The sequence below is a fragment of the Prosopis cineraria genome, unplaced genomic scaffold (genome assembly GCF_029017545.1).
Source record: "Prosopis cineraria cultivar Desert tree isolate PC_DT_omini unplaced genomic scaffold, ASM2901754v1 PC9, whole genome shotgun sequence".
NCBI classification, from domain to species: Eukaryota; Viridiplantae; Streptophyta; class Magnoliopsida; order Fabales; family Fabaceae; genus Prosopis; species Prosopis cineraria.
The window spans coordinates 16990067-17007897 of record NW_026555340.1 but is presented as its reverse complement, the minus strand read 5'-3'; the positions used below and the strand labels follow the sequence as shown (position 1 = coordinate 17007897).

Genomic DNA, 17831 nt, shown 5'->3' with positions numbered 1-17831 from the left:
TAATATAAGAATATTTATAACAATCAATCAAAATATTAAGTGTTTTTTCAAATTTTTAAGTGATATAATAAAAAATTATTTGAAAAAAAATTCATATTATAAATATTAGAATATAAGATACGTATACTAAAGCATCCTATAAGTATCATATTGATTACATATCAGACACAAATACATTTACTTTTTTGAAATATCGATGTTTTATAACTTAAAACGATGAATGACAAACCAGTTCAAGAAATCCATCGGGCACACTTCCTTATAATCTTCAACTGCTAGAAGATCAGCTACATGATTGCCCTTTTTGGGAGTAAAAATGAGAGAGAACCCAGTCTTAGTTGCCATAACCTCAAGACATTCATGCAGAATACTTTTGCACTTCCATTCATACAAATTTGATTGATTCATAGCAACACAATTAACCAAGAGTTGACAGTCGAATTCAAACAGGACTTTAAACATAGCCAAGATCATTTCCCAACATTAAAGCACGTCTCAATGCAAGCGCTTCTATCATGAAAGCTGATATAGATTTGACCTTATCCACGAAGCACTTTTGTCACAGCTCAATGCAAACTCATTAATTACATATTAAAAAATTAAAAACACCTTATACTTTTTAACACTTAAAAAAAATACTTTATATTTTTGAATGGAATGAATAATTTTTTTTATTGACAATTACTATGTCATGATAACAAAATTTCAGTGCAAATGTATATGAAATGGGAATTGAATCAAGAACAACATACCATTATCATGACTTGAGGAATAAAGAATCAAATTCTTCAATTATTTCATATCAACATCATCTTCTATAAAAACAGAAGCATCTTCTTGTACTTCTTCTTCTTCGGAGCTAGCTTGTGAATGAGTGAGAAAGATCATTCTGCATCTTCTATATGGAGAGAAAAATATGCTCTTGCTTTGGTTTGTACAAAAAGTTCAAGCCACATTTGCTCATGATTGCATCTCAGATTGGCTATACCTTATTGTATTTCATCACTGAAGCTTCCTTCAACCATGGGATGAATCCTCATGTTTATGTAACCTACAGGCATATTGTGGCTAGCCTAGTTATGTTTCCTTTTGCTTACTTCCTTGAGAGGTAATAAATTCACACTTATCTTATATGATCACCTGCACACGTACGTATGCACATAAGCATATTTTGAAAAATATTTAAATAGTTACCAATAATGGTTGGATTGAGTGAAAAGGATTGAATATCTCATAATCTAGATTGAATTATTACTTTTGATCACGTCTTCAATAGGCTAATATCTGTGTGGACTAGCTTTCTCATAAGGTGCAACAAGATAATTTCGGTGTTAGGATCCTAAACCACCCATCACTTTGATTGTAGAGATTTATTGTCAAAAGATTTAACTTATTTTTGCTTTTTTTGCACAGTTTTACCCGTGGCCTTATATTAAAAAAATGTCTTTGATGTTAAGTTCATGCCTTATAAATGAAAGAACTGAGCATATATATCTTGTTTGAGACTTGACCCAACTGAACTATGATTATTAGTTGATACTATTGGATCCTCGCCAAGAAACAATAATACTATTCACAAGCTGATAGGTTGCAGAAATTACTTTGCCCTTTGTCTATTTTCTCCTTGATTTTCATGCAAATTACTGACTACAGGTTTGACAATAGAAATTTAATTTGGATATATAGTTTCTTGCAGAAAGATGAGACCAAAGATGACAGTGACTTTGTTCCTGGAAATTTTTGTGCTTTCTATGCTGGGGTAAGAAAGAAGAAAAGAAAGTGGATATTTCTACATAATAATAATAATAATAATAACAACAACAACAACAACAACAACAACAACATGACACAATATAGAGATTTAATTTTAATGTGTTCAATTAATTTTCATGAATTTTAGGGTAAGTTTGACTCTGAACATTTACTTTGCAAGCCTGAGATATATCTCTCCAACCTTTGTTGCTTCCATGCTCAACACCATAGCTTCCATCACCTTCATCATTGCGATTGTACTCAGGTTAGCTTTCTTCTTTTCTTTTTTTGGTGATTTGAAATTGGTAATCCTAAAGCCTCATCTACTGTTCTTAAATGAAAAAAAAAGATTCATTTTTTGTTACACAAAAATTAAAGTAAATAATTTTATTATATTTTGTTATTACCACTCATGCTTTTTCATGATATTTTTTTTATATTTAAGAACATAAATGTCATCTTACATTAACTTTTTTCAATCAAGAGTCTTCAATATTTTTTGGGCTTAGCATTCAAGAATAGTAAAGTCATAGTTTAAAAAATTAACTTTCATATAATATATATTTTATATTTTTATATATACTATTTAGTTTAATTCAACTTGTTTAGCATATAGAATAAAAAGAAACATGACCATCAAGAACTTGGATCAATTGGTTAGGGAGTTGGTCTTGCTGAACCAAAGGTTTCAATTTTAAGCCTTAAGCATGTAGCAGCAATTTAATTCTCAGTGGGAGGTATGCCCCATAAAGAGGTGCCTGCATGTTGGCAACCAGGTTAATATAGGTCAAAGATCTAGAGTACCGAAGTGAAAGCAAAAAAAGAATAAAATGAAGCATGTAACTTTGTTGAAAAGAAAATTGTTATCATTTCTCTTTACAGTAAAAGAACTCAAAAAAAAAAAGAATAATGCATGTTGGAGGTTGTTGATATTTTTCATCCAAGAGGTGTAGCAAAAGTTCTTGGAACTTTGTTATCACTCGGTGGTGTAATGACTATGACACTATACAAAGGACCTGCTATAAGGAATTTGGGGCATTATCCTCTATTTCAGATTCATGGCAACTCTGCTGCTCCTATCCATGAAGACTGGTTAAAGGGTTCAATTCTCATTGTCTCAAGCTGCATAACATGGTCTGTTAGGTTCATTATGTAGGTCTGATTTGATCCCTCACATCTTTATCAACTTCCTATTATATTAGGGTTTACAGTATGTCTTATTTATCAATTGCAATTTACATTGCTTCTCTTAGACCCTCGCTTAGTAAGTAGTCTAGCTTCTTTTCGTAGTGATTTCTATAAATCACTTGCAGATCAAACCAAAAGCTTCTCATATTTTGATTTTAAAAAAATTCAAAAATAAAATATTTCTATCTAGTAACAGTTGTGTTGACTGACTTACTTGTCGCACTGATCATGAAACATTCAACATAATGATTTTACATGATCCACCTCAAGGATATAAGAACTTTTTGAACTCTAATATGATTTAGTTTGTTTCTTTTTTCCATATGACTTAGGTCGTGGCCTTATATATATTCAAAAAGTATAACTATCTCTTTCATATAAATAGATAAATTTACACATACACAAATTAACATATGATAAGTTCTATAGAGAAGCCAGAGTTGTTTATTTTGGAATCGTCTCACAAATTTAAGCTCTCTTGGTTTAGAATAAGGACAAATTAAAGTGTAATATCTACTTAAAGCTTTACTTTTTTGTGGTGATGACCAATGAATCTTAAAGCAATAGTAAGTCATACTATTCATAAGTCATGAACAATATATCTCATTTACTAGATTCTGTACAATATACATGAATATGTATCTAGTTTATTTAAAACTTGCAGTGAATAACTAGGGGCCAAAAAGAATTGTAGTGGAGAAGTATAGTGATGCAATGTAAGTGTGAAATTGTAGGCAATGACTTTGAGAAGATATCTTGCTCAACTATCACTCACAGCCTGGAGTTGTTTTGTTGGAGCAGCACAATCAGCTATTTTCACTGTAATAGTACAACACAACCATCAGCTTGGGTCATAGGCTTAAATATTGATCTCTAGTCCACCATTTATGGTGTAAGTTCAATACCAGACCTCATATATCTCACTTTATTTATGTTTAATTGCATCAATGATAATGATTATTGGTAGGGAATTGTCACTTCTGGGTTGTTAGTCTTCATCAACTATGGTGAACAGAGCAAAAAGGGCTAGTTTTTGTCACTATATTTAACCCACTCTCTATAGTGCTAGTGGCTATTTTAGCATACTTTGTCTTTGGTAAGAAACTTTATTTGGGTAGGTATGTAACAATTCCTCACTCATCTTTTTTTTTTCAAAAGAAAAACAAAGTGATGAGTCAATGTTTTAAGCCACACTATTCATAAACCATAAATAATACATCTTACTTCATCCTTCGTGTGATACACGAGAAGAAAATATACTCTCTCATATTTTAATTAAAGGACAAAGTTTTAAAAATATACTTAGTTCTAAATATAGGGTAAAGATGTGATAAGTAAATTCTTTTCCAACCTTATCCTTCTTTAATTGCAACAAATTGTTGGCATGCTTTTAATTTCTATACAATATTTTATTATGATCATTAATTTTAGTAAAGGACAAAATTAGAAGTCACACATTTTCTACAAGTTTAAGATATTAACTACCACTTCTTAAAAATTGCAAAATTAGTCAGCTTTGCCCTATAAATAGGATCAAAGAGAATGTGTTGTTGCAGCTAATAATCTATGTCTCTATGTCAGTAACTTGAATGTGGTTACAGCATAGCTTTTATACTATCAAGGTTACTTTTAAATTTTACTATAAATTACATTCACTTATGCAGTTTCAAAACACAAACTCTCATTTCTTCTAATTTCAATTTTATGCATAACTCTCTTGTATTAAATAAACTATTATATTTTTAGAAATCCGTAAAACTTAATTCCAAATGAAATGAAACTTGGTTAGAGGAAGTTTCATAATACATTGTCTTTTGTTATTTTGTAGCTATAGCAACAACAGATTTGGACCTGTAAATCAAATCAAGAGCATGTAGCCCAACCACTGCTATAGCAATAATAAATAAACCAATCTAAAAGTTCTAACATGAAGTTAGATAAGATGGGTTGAAGCATTAGTTTTGAAATTGTAATTTAATTTACTTATACTCACATAAGTTCTTCTTCAGCATCATTGGAGCAATTACTGTCATCATTGGTTTCTACTTGCTGTTATAGGGCAAGGAAGGTGACCAAGAGATTCATAATCATATCAACAACACTAAACAACAATTGCAGAACACTTGTGAAGATTCTGATTGCAGAATATAACCAGCCTGACCTCAAAGGAATGATTTATTATTCTTCAAGAAAGAAGCAATGGCTTAATTTAGATTTAATTGAAATGTGCAAAGCCTTATTGGCATAGGGATATTTTGGTAAATCTACCTTCAAATTAGTTTACATGACAAATCAATTTTTGTATTTTGCATCTATTTATAATATGATGTCAAACTAGCATGATTGTAATATATCAATATCAATAATACATAGTACAATTGAGAAGCTTGCTAATCTCTGGTCACGTTTACTCACTAGAATAAAATAGAATGGAATGTATTAAAAAAATAAAGGTAAAAATAAGATGATCAAAGGGAATAAATGAGCACATTCATAAGGGCAAGTGGTAATGTAGTTCATGAGATTGGGAATCATAATTCATGAGATTTTTGGAGGGTATAATAATTCCAACATTTATAGTATATATTAATGAGTTTTATCATACTTACTATGAGAAGAAGCATGATTTAGTTCATTTTTGTCTTTATTTTTTCAATTTATTTCATTTCATTTTATTCTAGTAAGCAAACGTGACTTAAGTTATTAAAAACTCTTTCACACACTACACTAAAAGTTGAAATAGTTGCTTTCCCAGAACGGGATTGAAATTTTCAAATCATTACACATAGGGAAAAACACAGAATTAATGGTATATTTTATTTTTGAATTCACAAATTTTGCTTGGGAAATTGTAAACCATCAAATAATAGGGGAAACATTGCACTTTATTTATGAGGTAAAAAATGGTAAAGAAGAGGGTAAAATTTCAATAAATTAATCAAAAAATGGTTGAAATTTTTTTTAAAAGAATTTGTAAAATTTGATGAGCTTGTCTAATAAACACTAATGAATGTCACAAGTTGATATTGAGATTGTAGATTTATGCTTGTAATTTAATTTAATAATAGGCCACCAAATAGTCACTTGATGATGTGATCCAATGGTTGGCAGAAGACCTTTCCATCAACTGTTCAGTGGTTGGTGCCAAAAGTCAAACTAGTCAAAGGGAAAAGGGTCAACATTGGTCAAAGAATTAATATTAATATGCTTTTCACACAATTTTCAAATTATAATTAGATCCCTTAGGACCTTTAGGTAATGGTTCAAATTTAAGAAATTTTTGTTATTAACTTTTTTACTTGGATCTATTTATAATTTTTCCTTTTCTCTCCCTTAGAAGGACCTTCTTTATGTTATGCTTTTGATCCTCTATCTTACCCCATTGATGATATAAGTTTTGCTACACATTTGGTGGAAGATGATGTTCTTCCAAGCAACCTTGCATACCTATGAAAATGCATATAAACATTGCTCTTTTTTGTTTAATGCCTTAGGTTATATGTGTGTTCAAGGTGATACATCTTCTCGCTGCTTAGTATTAGAATGTATTGAAAAGTTTTACATTGATTAACTAAAGAATAGATTGAAAGTATATAAATGTAAGGAAAGTCCTATCAAATTGACTCAAGCTATTTGATAGAAATCCCTCTCTCTACTGACCATAGAGTTAACATAGTCATATCTATCTACTTGCTTTGTTCCAAAATTTCACCATCAACATAGTATTATTTGGTTTTCGCCATTTCATATCTTGGTCTTATCCCTAGAGATGGGGGACAACCTCTACCCATGACTCCTTCATAAAAAAGTGGCCCTTTTCTCACTTATTCAATATGAGACAATCTCCCAAATGCAAATTGTGATCCCTCTGTTTTCATGGAAAGATAAACTTAATATATATCTAAAATCAACAAAGTTTAATACTTAGGATCACAGTTGTTTGCTAAGTATCCTTACAAGACAAGCTCATTCTCATTTCATTAAGAGCTTCGTCATGATGGTGTTAGTTTGGTTTTGATTTTGGTTCCTATCAAGTGACTATTTGAGGGGCCAAAATGTTGTTATGTTGAGTTATTTTATTTTTGTCATTTTTTATTTAGTTCTTTATGTCTTGAGGTTGTATGTCATGCGTGGCCCATTATATCTGTTGTTTTTGTTTTCCCATGTCTTTAGTATCTTCAAATTTTGTGTATTAATTGTTTTATTTTTATGGGAATATTGAGTCATTATTGTACAATATTTATTAGACTATATTAATCTTTGCTTCATTGTCTTCTCTTATGTTGTGTGTGTGTATATATACCAATATGAATGACAAGAGTAATATTTTCTCCTCTAAACATTCACATGATATCAGAGTAAAAGATCCAAAAACATCATTAGGTTTTTGTTAGGCCATAGATTCCATGAGATAGAGTGTACATTACACTAGGGCTGTTTTGTGTGTGATGTTTGAGGCCTTATTGGCTCACACTACCCCACAAGAGAACTCAGATAGCACTGTTCAATAGAGTCCTTAGACATTGTGGTGGACAATAGTGCACGGGGTTTACACGCGCCACCAAAAGCTTCGACACCAAAATTGTGTAGGTGGCGTGTGGGAGCATGTGGTGGCTGTGTTTAATGTGCTGCTACTCCCTCCGACAACGGCATAGTAATTCCAATGAGATTTTATCAATTACCACTTCTTAAAAACTGTGAAATTAGTTAGCTTTTTTGATAAATAGGATTGAAAGGAGTATTTTGTTGTAGTTAATAACCTATGTCTCTGTATTAGAAACTCAAATGTGATTGCATCCATCATAGGTTTTATAATGTCATGGTTACTTTAAAATTTTGCAAAAAATTACATTAATTTCTTTTGATTTTCAAAGCATCGACTTTCGTCTCTTCTATTTTCAATTTTATACATAACTCTTTATGTATTAAATAGATTGTTCATTTCTAGAAATCCCAACACAGTAATTCAACTTGAGATGAAACTTAGAGGAAGTTTTAGTACCCAGTGTCTTATGTTACTTTGTAGTGGGGCTGCACAAACAGCAGGATGGTACTGGACTTTACCCTCACCCAAAGTTCGGTCTCTTTCATGAAAAGGATTGAGTTAGGCAACCCGTGATTCAGTCTTGTCCAGTGATAATCCAAAGATTAACAGGACCAAACTTGGTCTATAGGATTAGGAAACTGGTCCTGTTAGTTGAGTACTCACTTAGCTTTTCTTTTTTTTTCTTTTTTTCCTCTATGAGAGGCAATAATACATTTCAATCTAATAAACTCAATTAAGATAGTAAAACCACTTATAATAATAATAATAATAATAATAATAATAATAATAATAATAATAATAATTTCCAACAATAAGAAAAAAATATTTCTGTTATAGTCTAAATGATTTAAATTTATAATTTTAGCAAAAACAGCACTCAACAAATTTCAACAATACTACATTATAACAATAATTTACAAACAAACTTAACAAATCTTCATACAATCATCTCCTTAATATCAATTACAATTTATCAAAAATAAATTAATTATAATTATAATAAATAAATTAATAGGATTGTACTGAACCAAGTAGTTTGAATGCCTAGTTTTTTGTTTAGTCTAACCCAAAGAAATAATTTAATCTTTTTAGTTTTTTTAGTCCTAAAGGACTAGTGTCTATACAACCGCACAAGACTATGACCATCTCAAGGTTAGACAAGATTGGAGGACTTCCTGCTACAACAACAGCTTTAGATCTGTAGATTAAATTAAGAGTACACGGCTCAATCACTGTTATATCAAAGACAAATAAACCAATCTAATAATTTTACATAAATTTAGAAAAGAAGGTTGAAATGTCAGTTTTGAAATCCCATAATTTTTAGTCCTTCAAATTCAATTTTCATCCATTTATTTTACTTATCGATTTGGTCTTTATTATTGAATAAGGAGATAACATTGTTAAAATTTGTTGATATAAATAATAGAATATTCATGATAGTCATATAGATTAATAAAAGGAAGTGTAATTATTTCGTTAGAGAAAAAAACTTTGAAATTTTAAAAAATAAGAGAACAAAACATAATGTAAATGATTATATTAATAAAAATTAAATTGATTTAATTTGTTTTCATTTAGCTAAAATACATGCCAAATCATCAATATACCTTATACATGAATTTATTTTGAGAGTCAATTGATGTTTTAAAATTTAAAAGACTCACATGAGTGACCAAATCAATAATTAAAATAAACTTAAGAACTAAAAATTTCATTATCCTTTAAGTAACTCACATAAGTCCTTCTTAAGCATCATAGAAGGAAGGTGACTAGGAGATTCATAATCATATCAACAGCACTAAACAATTGCAGAACACTTGTGAAGATTCTGATTGTAGAATATAGCCAACCTGCAGCTCTTCAACACTAAATTAGTCATCATTATCTTCTAAAAAAACCGTGATGATGTTACATTCATGAAAATATATATATATATATATATATATTATCAAGAATTTATAAGATATCTCTAAATTAAAAATTTTTAAAAATAAAATTGGCACTCCCCCTCCCTCTCTCACACAGATTATATTAGTTGTCCACTTTATAAACACTTTTGAGACCTTGAATTATTGAAATTCATACAGAAACACTTGTTACCGGTTTTCAACAACATAATTATTTATGAATAAAAGTGAGACTATTATGAATTTAGTACATTTTAAAACATTTTGTATCATAGTTAATATAAAAGAATTATTACATCAAGAAAAAAACAATTTATTAAAAAAGCGATGTTTCTTCTAAGTGATAGAAAATTCTTTTTTTTTTTTAGCCAAAACAAAAAATGAAAGAAAATTTTTAAAAAGAAAACTTGAACCAACTATCTGAACAAGAATTAAGTGCGTTTTGAAAATAGATAGAAACTGATTCTATAAGGACTAGTCCTGCCAAACTTCATATTAGCCGTAATGCTGCTTTACTGGTTATTATTGGTAAAATAAAATACAACAAACCCTGCATTAAAATTTTAAATAGAACTCCTCTCTCTCTCTCTCTCTCTCTGTCTGACTGTCTGTCTGTGTCTGCGCGCGTGTGCGCGTGTTATATATTTCTTCAAGCCATGCTGATCCCCAAGGCTAACCATGTATCCAAGTGTTGTCAAGCTGCTTGAACACTCCCAATCATGACACGATAAAATCAAAGCATTCACATAATAATTTCAAATCTCATGTCATATATTTAACAAGGGTATTCCACATGTCACATAAAAACACAAATATTATTTGAGTCTCAATGTTTGACAGATTAGTAATTACTCTACAGCAAGTTGTGACTGAGCTGGAGCTAACAAGCAGAGAGAAGAATCAGATCAGATGACATTAGCTTCATTTTTGAGTTTGTCAATCAGCTCGTCCACAGAAGAAACCAATATCCCTGCTTTTCTCTTGGGAGGTTCTGTGACTTGAACAATCTCCAAATCAGATTTGATTTCAACATTCAATTCCTGAGGAGTGAACTTCTTTATAGGCTTTGATTTGGCTTTCATTATATTGGGGAGTGTTGCATACCTTGGCTGGTTCAGTCTCAGATCAGTTCTACATGAAGGAAAAGGAAAACGAATTTACATGCCAAGAAAAACACAGCATACTTGTTAACAACAGTTGTTATGCTATTATAGCAGTTTATAATAGTAATGGTATTAGCTTGTAGTCTAGTTGCATACAAGCTGTTCTGTAAATGGGAGATTGTGAGTTCAATCTTACTTGTAACCCCAGACCATTAGTGCCTGCTCCTCTAAGTCAAAAAATAAAAAAATAAAGTAACAGCTTACATAGCAGTACAGCACAGACGCTGACAAAATTGACACAGACTACTGAATAGATCCGAGCACAAAAACTATGGCACAACAAACTTTGAAGAGACTAGCGCCATTTAAAAATTAATACTGTCTGTAATAAGAATAGTATTGCGTCAATTAGCGCTGGTTAAATCGAATGGAAGGGATTTGATTTTCTTCAAACAAGATTAAGGATCTGAACTTTATGGATAGTAAAAATTAAGTAGCAAACCACCTCCAATTAGGCCTACCAGCACTTGAATTTGATGACTAGCAGGCATTTAGTGTCACTTTCGCTTTTTCTGGTCGAGTCAGATAAATCTACTTCTTCACAAAATTTGATTACCTTATTCCGGATGCAAAAGGAATAATATATATTGAAAAGTAAGCTCAATAATATTTCTTCGTCTGAGGAATGCAGAAAACAGTCAAAAGCTTTAAATTCAGAAGAGTTATAGAATCCTTGTATCTTCACAAATGACAAAGAAAGATAATATAAAACGAATTATCAAGATTCGCTGACTAGTGCCAATTTTCTGAAATTACATATGGACATAATAGATTTCGTCATGTTGCCATGCCGCTGTTTCCTAGCCATAAATAGTTAAATGCAACTTAACAGTTTGACAATGTCAGTGTTAATTTGCAATGTTAAACATGATATGCATTGTTGTGATAAATTTGCAGAAACCAGAAAATAGGATAGCTGTAAAACCAAAAAAAAAAAAAAGAGTCAAAAAAAAAAGAGCCAAAAAAGTATTAAAACGTGGATGCGCGCACTCACTCACTACTGCCCAGTAATGCACTACATCTCACTCGATATTTATCTTTTGCATTTTTTAATACCTAGAGAAATGGATGATGGGAAAAAAGGTTCACAAGTCCTTCAAGATTTCAGTTTTGTCAAGTATTGGATACATAAATTTGATTTTTAGTCAATAAATAAATTAAACGACAAGATAAAAATATAAATAATTGCATATAAGGTCACCAAGGCACCCAGAAGTGCACTATAGAGAGGGAAGGTAAAAAGGGCAAAGCATTTCAAGAACCTGTATTATTGTGATACAACATACTTTAAAGCAAAAAAATTTAACACTTACGTGATAACTGCTGGTAAGTTCAAAGAGAGGGTCTCAATGCCATCATCTACCTCTCTGTCCACTGTAGCTACCTGTTTCTCCTTATCAAGGATAACCTACTGGAAAGCAGCAGTCAGTGACAAAATGGTTCAATAACATATCAAATAATAAATCATTAAAAAATAGTAACAAAATCTGCATGAAAGGCACAACGAAATTCCTCCCAACACAAGATACTGGGAATTGAATAATTTAAAATAAATCAGACAACTCAATATGTGTTTGAACTATTTTTTTTTTTTTTTATGTGTATCTTCTCTAACAAAATTGCTGAAGCATGTTGCAACTTAATGAAGACTGAACAAAATAGAAAGACAATAAATCCATCTAAAAATCCTAATAGCTAATTCAAAAACTTCCATCTTGCAATCTCAAACCTAGAAGGTTGACCTATATTTTACCACAGAAGCAAAATGACAAACACAATTCATTCCAATACTATGCTAAGCTTATTAATTGATTGATAACATGATGCCAGGTAATTTTGGACTTGAATGATGCAACAATGACAGAAGTACTCTGAAATACTTCCGAGTATGAGAGGTAAATATAGTAAAAATAATGATTAAAGGACAGATCTAAGAAGAATAAGTATCATGAGCAATATTGTAGAGACAAAAAAAAAGAAAAAGAAACCCATCTAGTCAGATGAAGGCTACAACAACAACAACAACAACAACAACAAGCCTTTATCCCACTAGGTGGGGTCGGCTACATGGATTGCAAGACGCCATTGTGCTCTATCATTTATCAAGCTTTTAAGAATATTATTAATTAAGAGATCGCGTTCAATAACTTCCAAGAGTGTTCTCTTAGGCCTTCCTCTACCCCTCTTAATCGGACTCAAAGTTATATGCTCCACTCTTCTCACTGGTGCCTCCCTTGGTCTTCTTTGTACATGCCCAAACCATCTCTACCGATTTTCTACCATTTTTTCCTCAATAGGTGCTACCCTCACTTTTTCGCGTACGTACTCATTTCGAATTTTATCTTTACGTGTATGTCCACACATCCATCGTAACATTCTCATCTCTGCTACTCCAACTTTATGCTCTTGCTATCCTATTAGAGCCCAGCATTCACTACTATATAACATTGCCAGTTTAATAGTAGTGCGATAAAAATTTCCTTTAAGTTTATTAGGCACCTTACGGTCGCAAATAACTCCTTTAGCTTTTCTCCAATTAAACCACTCAGCTTGAATCCTATGTGAAATATAATTCAAATTCTAGTTATTCACAAGGGCAATAGTTTTTCAAGCTATTAATTTTTACTAAGCCATTGCAACCAATGGCAAATGAAAGAAATTCCTCATACAAACATATTTTCAGACCTATCAATTAGCATTTATCCAAATTCCTAGTTTTGTATCCAACTTCATGCTTGTGCTACCTGATTGAAAGTTAAAAAAAGATGCATGTTTAATTTTTCAGTGGCTTCAGTAGCATTAATCCTAATAAAATAAGAAAGGATATCCATGTGCGAATTAGTCAACAAACACAGAAAACATTTGCTAACTCAGCACATCAGATTAGAGGTTTAGAAAAAATCCATAGTTGCAATTGGTGTTCAAATAAAATACTTGTGGTGGCTCAAACAAAGAGATGAAGATAAAAGAGTAGCCTATATGAACAAAAAATACAATGTCCAATACAAATATGTAGCTTAGGCACATCATAGCATATGAAAGTGGCAGTAATGAACAAGGAACTCTGGCTTCAAAACGTCAACAAAAAGCAAAAAACAAAAAACAAAAGAAAAAAAAGAAGAAGAAGAAAGAACAAGCAACAACTTTATCAAAAACTGGGAAGATGTATCAACCTTCGAAGCAAAAGTCCCTTGAGGCCAGTTGAGAAGCCCTGCTATCATCTGCCCTGTTTGATTGCAATCATCATCAATGGCCTGTAAGCAGTAAGAGAAAAAGAAGAAGAAAAGGATGTCAGAGAAAAATATCATCTAAATGTTGTCAATAGAAGCAAACATCAACACCGGCCATTTACAATTTCATGCATACATTTAGAGCATAGAAGGTATTAGTATATATTTAGAGCATTGGAGGCATAATTGTCCGTGCTGAATCCCAGCATAAGAGATGGAAAAGAAGCCTGTTACAATGTCTGCAATGTTGAATTAGATGTCACAGTTTCATATTAAACAAGATGGTAAGAACGTTGAGGTAATGCAGTCTTCAGAAGAAGCGAAAGGTGTTTGAGAAAATTCAAAACTTTGATATTGTGCTCTGAGGATTGAAAGATGGGAAATGATGTTGTCAGTAAGCCTAAACAGATTCTTCAGCTAGGGGCTAGCAGAAGGATTCGGAAGAAGGCTGTGGCATTAGAGGAAAGTCATTGGGTGGAAGTGCCTGTACAAAATGTAGATAGTGCTGATGCTTCTGAATGGTCTTGAGGCCCAAAAGGTGTCTGAAGAAGAGACTGTTGTGGCTGAAGTTGACAATGGCTGGCCTTCAACTGCCACCAAAGCACCACGAAACTCCTCTCTTGGAACTATTAAGGCCTGGGTGTGGCCTTGACAGTTAAACCCTTAAGGAAGGTGTAGGAAGCACAAACCCTGTATAGTTTTTTTAATGGAAACTAAGATGACAGTTAGGAAGTTGCGAAATGTTAGGCTCAAGTGTGATTTAGATTTTGAGTTCTATGTAGAAATAGTAGGTTTGGCTGGTGGTCTTGTTTTGTGGTGGCTGAATGGTGTTCTAGTTGATGTTTTGTTCCTTTCACGGAACTTAATTCATGCAAAAGTACATTCTGTTATTTTTCCAACCCCAGAGTTTATAACTTTTGTATATGGTCCTATACATGCGGCTTGCATATCCGTTTGGAGGAAGATGTCAAAGCTAGAAGCTTCTGTCATGGGTACTTGCCTTTGAATTTTAATGACTTAATTTCTCAGTCTGAAGTTTTGACAGCAACCAAGAGCTGTTAGAAAGATTTTGAGCATTCAAAGTATGCTTTCTTCTTGTAACTTGATTGATTTGCATTTTCAATTTTTCATGGAGCATGGTATACTTGGGACAATAGGAGGTTGGGTTTGGCTCATCTAGAGGAAAGAACTGACAGCGCAATGGATATTATAGATTTCCATGACACATTTCCTAATACACAGGTTTTACATTTGGAGCCTGTAGGTTCAGATCACTTGCTTTTTGTAGATTGTAACTTTGTGAAGTTAAGAGTTTCCCATGGTGTTTACACTGTTAAATGTGGTTATAGGATAGCCAAAGAAGGGGAAGAGAAGGTGCAGATTTCTGACTCTGGTTGTGCTTCTCAAATCCTTTGGAAGGGTATTTGGAGGATTAAAACATCTCCAGAGGTCTTTCATTTTCTTTGGAGAGCTGTATGTGGCGCAGCACCAATAAAGATGCCTCGTTTAAAAGGAAATGCTCAACTGTATTGAACAAGCTTTATTGTTTTGTCCTCGGGTCAATTGATGCTGGTTTAGCTAGCTCCTCTCTTTCCACGAGGATTTATGATAATGGCTTTCCTCACAACAGCAGATGGTGTGAAGAATGGCTTTTTAGTAAAGGGCATGATCATTTTGGTAATAACCGGTATTTGCTTCTCTATGTTGGCATGTTTTGAAAATGAGACGTGACTTTATCTTCAATAATGGCACCGTGAACCCTCTCAGTGCATTGATCAAGCTCAAGCTTTGGTGGTTGAGTTTCAGAGACAATCTACTTCACCTCTGTTTACTGTGGGCTCATGTACAGAGTAGAAGATTACTGCACTGGGTGAAGCCTTATTCTCATTGTGTGAAGATTAATTTCGATGGAGCATTTCTTCCTCCTTCTATGCATGATGGGATTAGTATTGTTCGTAGAAATGCAGAAGGCTTGTTCATTGGGGGGTGAGGGCTGAAGGTTGATGTAGGGTGTTTGTTTTTGTTAGCTTTTTTGGGTTCTGCTAGTCTTATGTAGGGTGTTTATTTTTGTTCGCTTGTCTGCTGTTGCTTCATTGTATTTAGGTGTTATAAGGTGTTGTATTATCCTTCTTTCATACCCAAGAAGAAAAAAACAAGCAAATAAAATTCTAGGAAGGTAGGAATGAAAACGCCAGTATATAAGATGCGCAGAGAATAATTTATCCCAGTGGCCGCATATGACTATATTTTGTCACATCAAAATTTTCGGTCAGTAATTTACAGAGCTGATCATTAGGAAAATATTAACTTTTTAGAAAATTGTGGGATGATATTGAGTCAAATAAAACATAGTAGAAGAGAAGTATATTTTTCCCTTCAATTCACAATCCTAAACAGTATCAAATCCACCTTTTGTCACGCATGTAACAACGGTTTCTAAACAACCCAGAAATTTTCAAGACTTTAAAGTTTCAACATTTCAAAGCACAAATGCAGTACCTGTTTACCAAGAAGTAGAAGTCCAGGTTTCTCGACCTCCACAAGCGCTCTTAAAATCTTAGCCACAGAAAGTGGGTGAAGAGTGTCATTGAACTCCACATGAATACCCCTATCTGCACCCATCGCAAGACCCGTTCTCAGAGTATCCACACACTGAGAAGGCCCCATACTCACCGCCACGACCTCCGACGCCAATTTAGCCTCCTTAATCCGAAGAGCCTCTTCGAGCGCGATCTCGCAGAAAGGGTTCATCGACATCTTCACGTTCTGGGTCTCCACACCTGTCTGCAAAATTACTTCATTTTACAACTTAAAAAAAAATTGACATTCTGAAATGTAAAACCTATAGTACATCATTGAGACGGGTTCTTCTAGGCCGCACCTTGTCGTGTTTGACTCTGATTTTGACGGCGTAATCCACTACTCGCTTGATTGCCACCAATATCTTCATCTTCAATCTGTAGTCAGTAACTTCTGATTTGCTGATGATACTATGAGTGGCTGAATCACTCTGTTTTCCGGTGATGGTGTGATATCCGGAGATAGAAACGTAACGATTTTGCAGAATGTTGCTTAGCAAAAAATGGCAGAGAGAATTCAAATTGGACAGATTTAGTTGGAAAGAGTCGAGTCAGGTTGGGTTGTATTATATTGGAGCATTGGAGCATCGCCAGTCGCTGCACGTTGAGCTCTCTTACACGGAAACGGAATATAAGAGAAAGTGAAGGATAATGATGAAACTCCGCCTAAAAAAAAAAAAATTATAAAATATTTATTACTCTTTTCAACTCAAATTATAAAACACTTTAAAAAAAAATTTATATCTTAAAATATAAAAAAATTTAAATAAATTAAATTTTTATTAAATAAATCAATTCTAACATCATATTTTCTCTCTGTATAATTAACTTCCGTCACTTCTATTTTTAATATATTAAATTATACATATTTTGAAAATTTTATATTTTTATTTTAAAAAGATAATATTGTTAAATGTATTTAATGAGGTTTATTAATATGTAAAATTTTATCTAAAAGTGTCTCATAATTTAAAATGAAGGGAGTATTAATTATTGATTGCTGAATTAATTGATTAGATAATAAAATAAAAAAATAATAGAAAAATTAACCTAAAATATATAAATGAGAATAAGATTCATAAAATGTCATAATTCTTATAAAATCCTTGGGATCTTCATGTCCTAAATGATTTTAATAAGATAATCAAAATACCCTCGATTTAATTATAACCTCCAAAAAAGTAAATATTAATTATTGTTTTAATTTAAACAATGACTACAATTTCTCATATGCAAAAATTTTAATTGTCTAAATATTTTAAATATTCATAACTATTTCAATTATTTATTGAGTAGTAACATTTGAATTAAAGTATTGATGAATATTTGCAATACTTGAACTTTATTGAATTAAAAATTTCATAGAGGAAGTTGCGACTGCTTATGCCATTCTTGGCATAGTTTAAACTAAGTAGTAAATGATATTTACTATTTTTTAGGCTAGAGTAGTTGCTTTTTTTTAA

At 32.2% G+C, this 17831-nt stretch overlaps 2 protein-coding genes across 4 annotated transcripts; one reads left to right on the top strand and one right to left on the bottom strand.

The window, feature by feature from the left end:
* Positions 1 to 876: 876 nt before the first annotated feature.
* LOC129321101 (WAT1-related protein At4g08300-like) lies at positions 877 to 4182 on the top strand. 3 transcript variants are annotated; one of them, XR_008595908.1, is made up of 5 exons: positions 877 to 1108; positions 1697 to 1759; positions 1901 to 2017; positions 2807 to 2904; positions 3675 to 4182. XR_008595908.1 is itself a non-coding variant. In XM_054966837.1 (5 exons), the coding sequence occupies exons 1-5, from the start codon at positions 903 to 905 to the stop codon at positions 3679 to 3681; spliced, it is 630 nt and encodes a 209-aa protein (XP_054822812.1). In that variant the 5' UTR covers positions 877 to 902; the 3' UTR covers positions 3682 to 4182. The 3 variants fall into 3 exon arrangements, 1 of the variants encoding a protein (XP_054822812.1); XM_054966837.1 differs by having other exon boundaries at positions 1901 to 2020; positions 2671 to 2904; XR_008595909.1 differs by lacking the exons at positions 1697 to 1759; positions 3675 to 4182 and having other exon boundaries at positions 992 to 1108; positions 2807 to 2822.
* A 5964-nt stretch (positions 4183 to 10146) lies between these two features.
* On the bottom strand, positions 10147 to 16976 carry LOC129320708 (electron transfer flavoprotein subunit beta, mitochondrial). Its single transcript, XM_054966269.1, has 5 exons — positions 16671 to 16976; positions 16289 to 16573; positions 13733 to 13813; positions 11873 to 11967; positions 10147 to 10527 (listed from the first exon to the last, which is right to left on the bottom strand). Exons 1-5 carry the CDS (start codon positions 16737 to 16739, stop codon positions 10302 to 10304), a joined length of 756 nt encoding a protein of 251 aa, XP_054822244.1. The 5' UTR covers positions 16740 to 16976; the 3' UTR covers positions 10147 to 10301.
* Between the last annotated feature and the right edge of the window lie 855 nt (positions 16977 to 17831).

Coding starts and splice junctions, on each gene's coding strand:
- LOC129321101 (XM_054966837.1), top strand. CDS start 903: ATGGAGAGAAAAATATGCTCTTGCTTTGGTTTGTACAAAAAGTTCAAG. Junction 1,109..1,696: donor TTTGCTTACTTCCTTGAGAG/GTAATAAATTCA, acceptor AGTTTCTTGCAG/AAAGATGAGACCAAAGATGA. Junction 2,021..2,670: donor ATTGCGATTGTACTCAGGTT/AGCTTTCTTCTT, acceptor ATAATGCATGTT/GGAGGTTGTTGATATTTTTC.
- LOC129320708 (XM_054966269.1), bottom strand. CDS start 16,739: ATGAAGATATTGGTGGCAATCAAGCGAGTAGTGGATTACGCCGTCAAA. Junction 16,574..16,670: donor TCAGAGTCAAACACGACAAG/GTGCGGCCTAGA, acceptor GTAATTTTGCAG/ACAGGTGTGGAGACCCAGAA. Junction 13,814..16,288: donor TTCTACTTCTTGGTAAACAG/GTACTGCATTTG, acceptor TACTGCTTACAG/GCCATTGATGATGATTGCAA.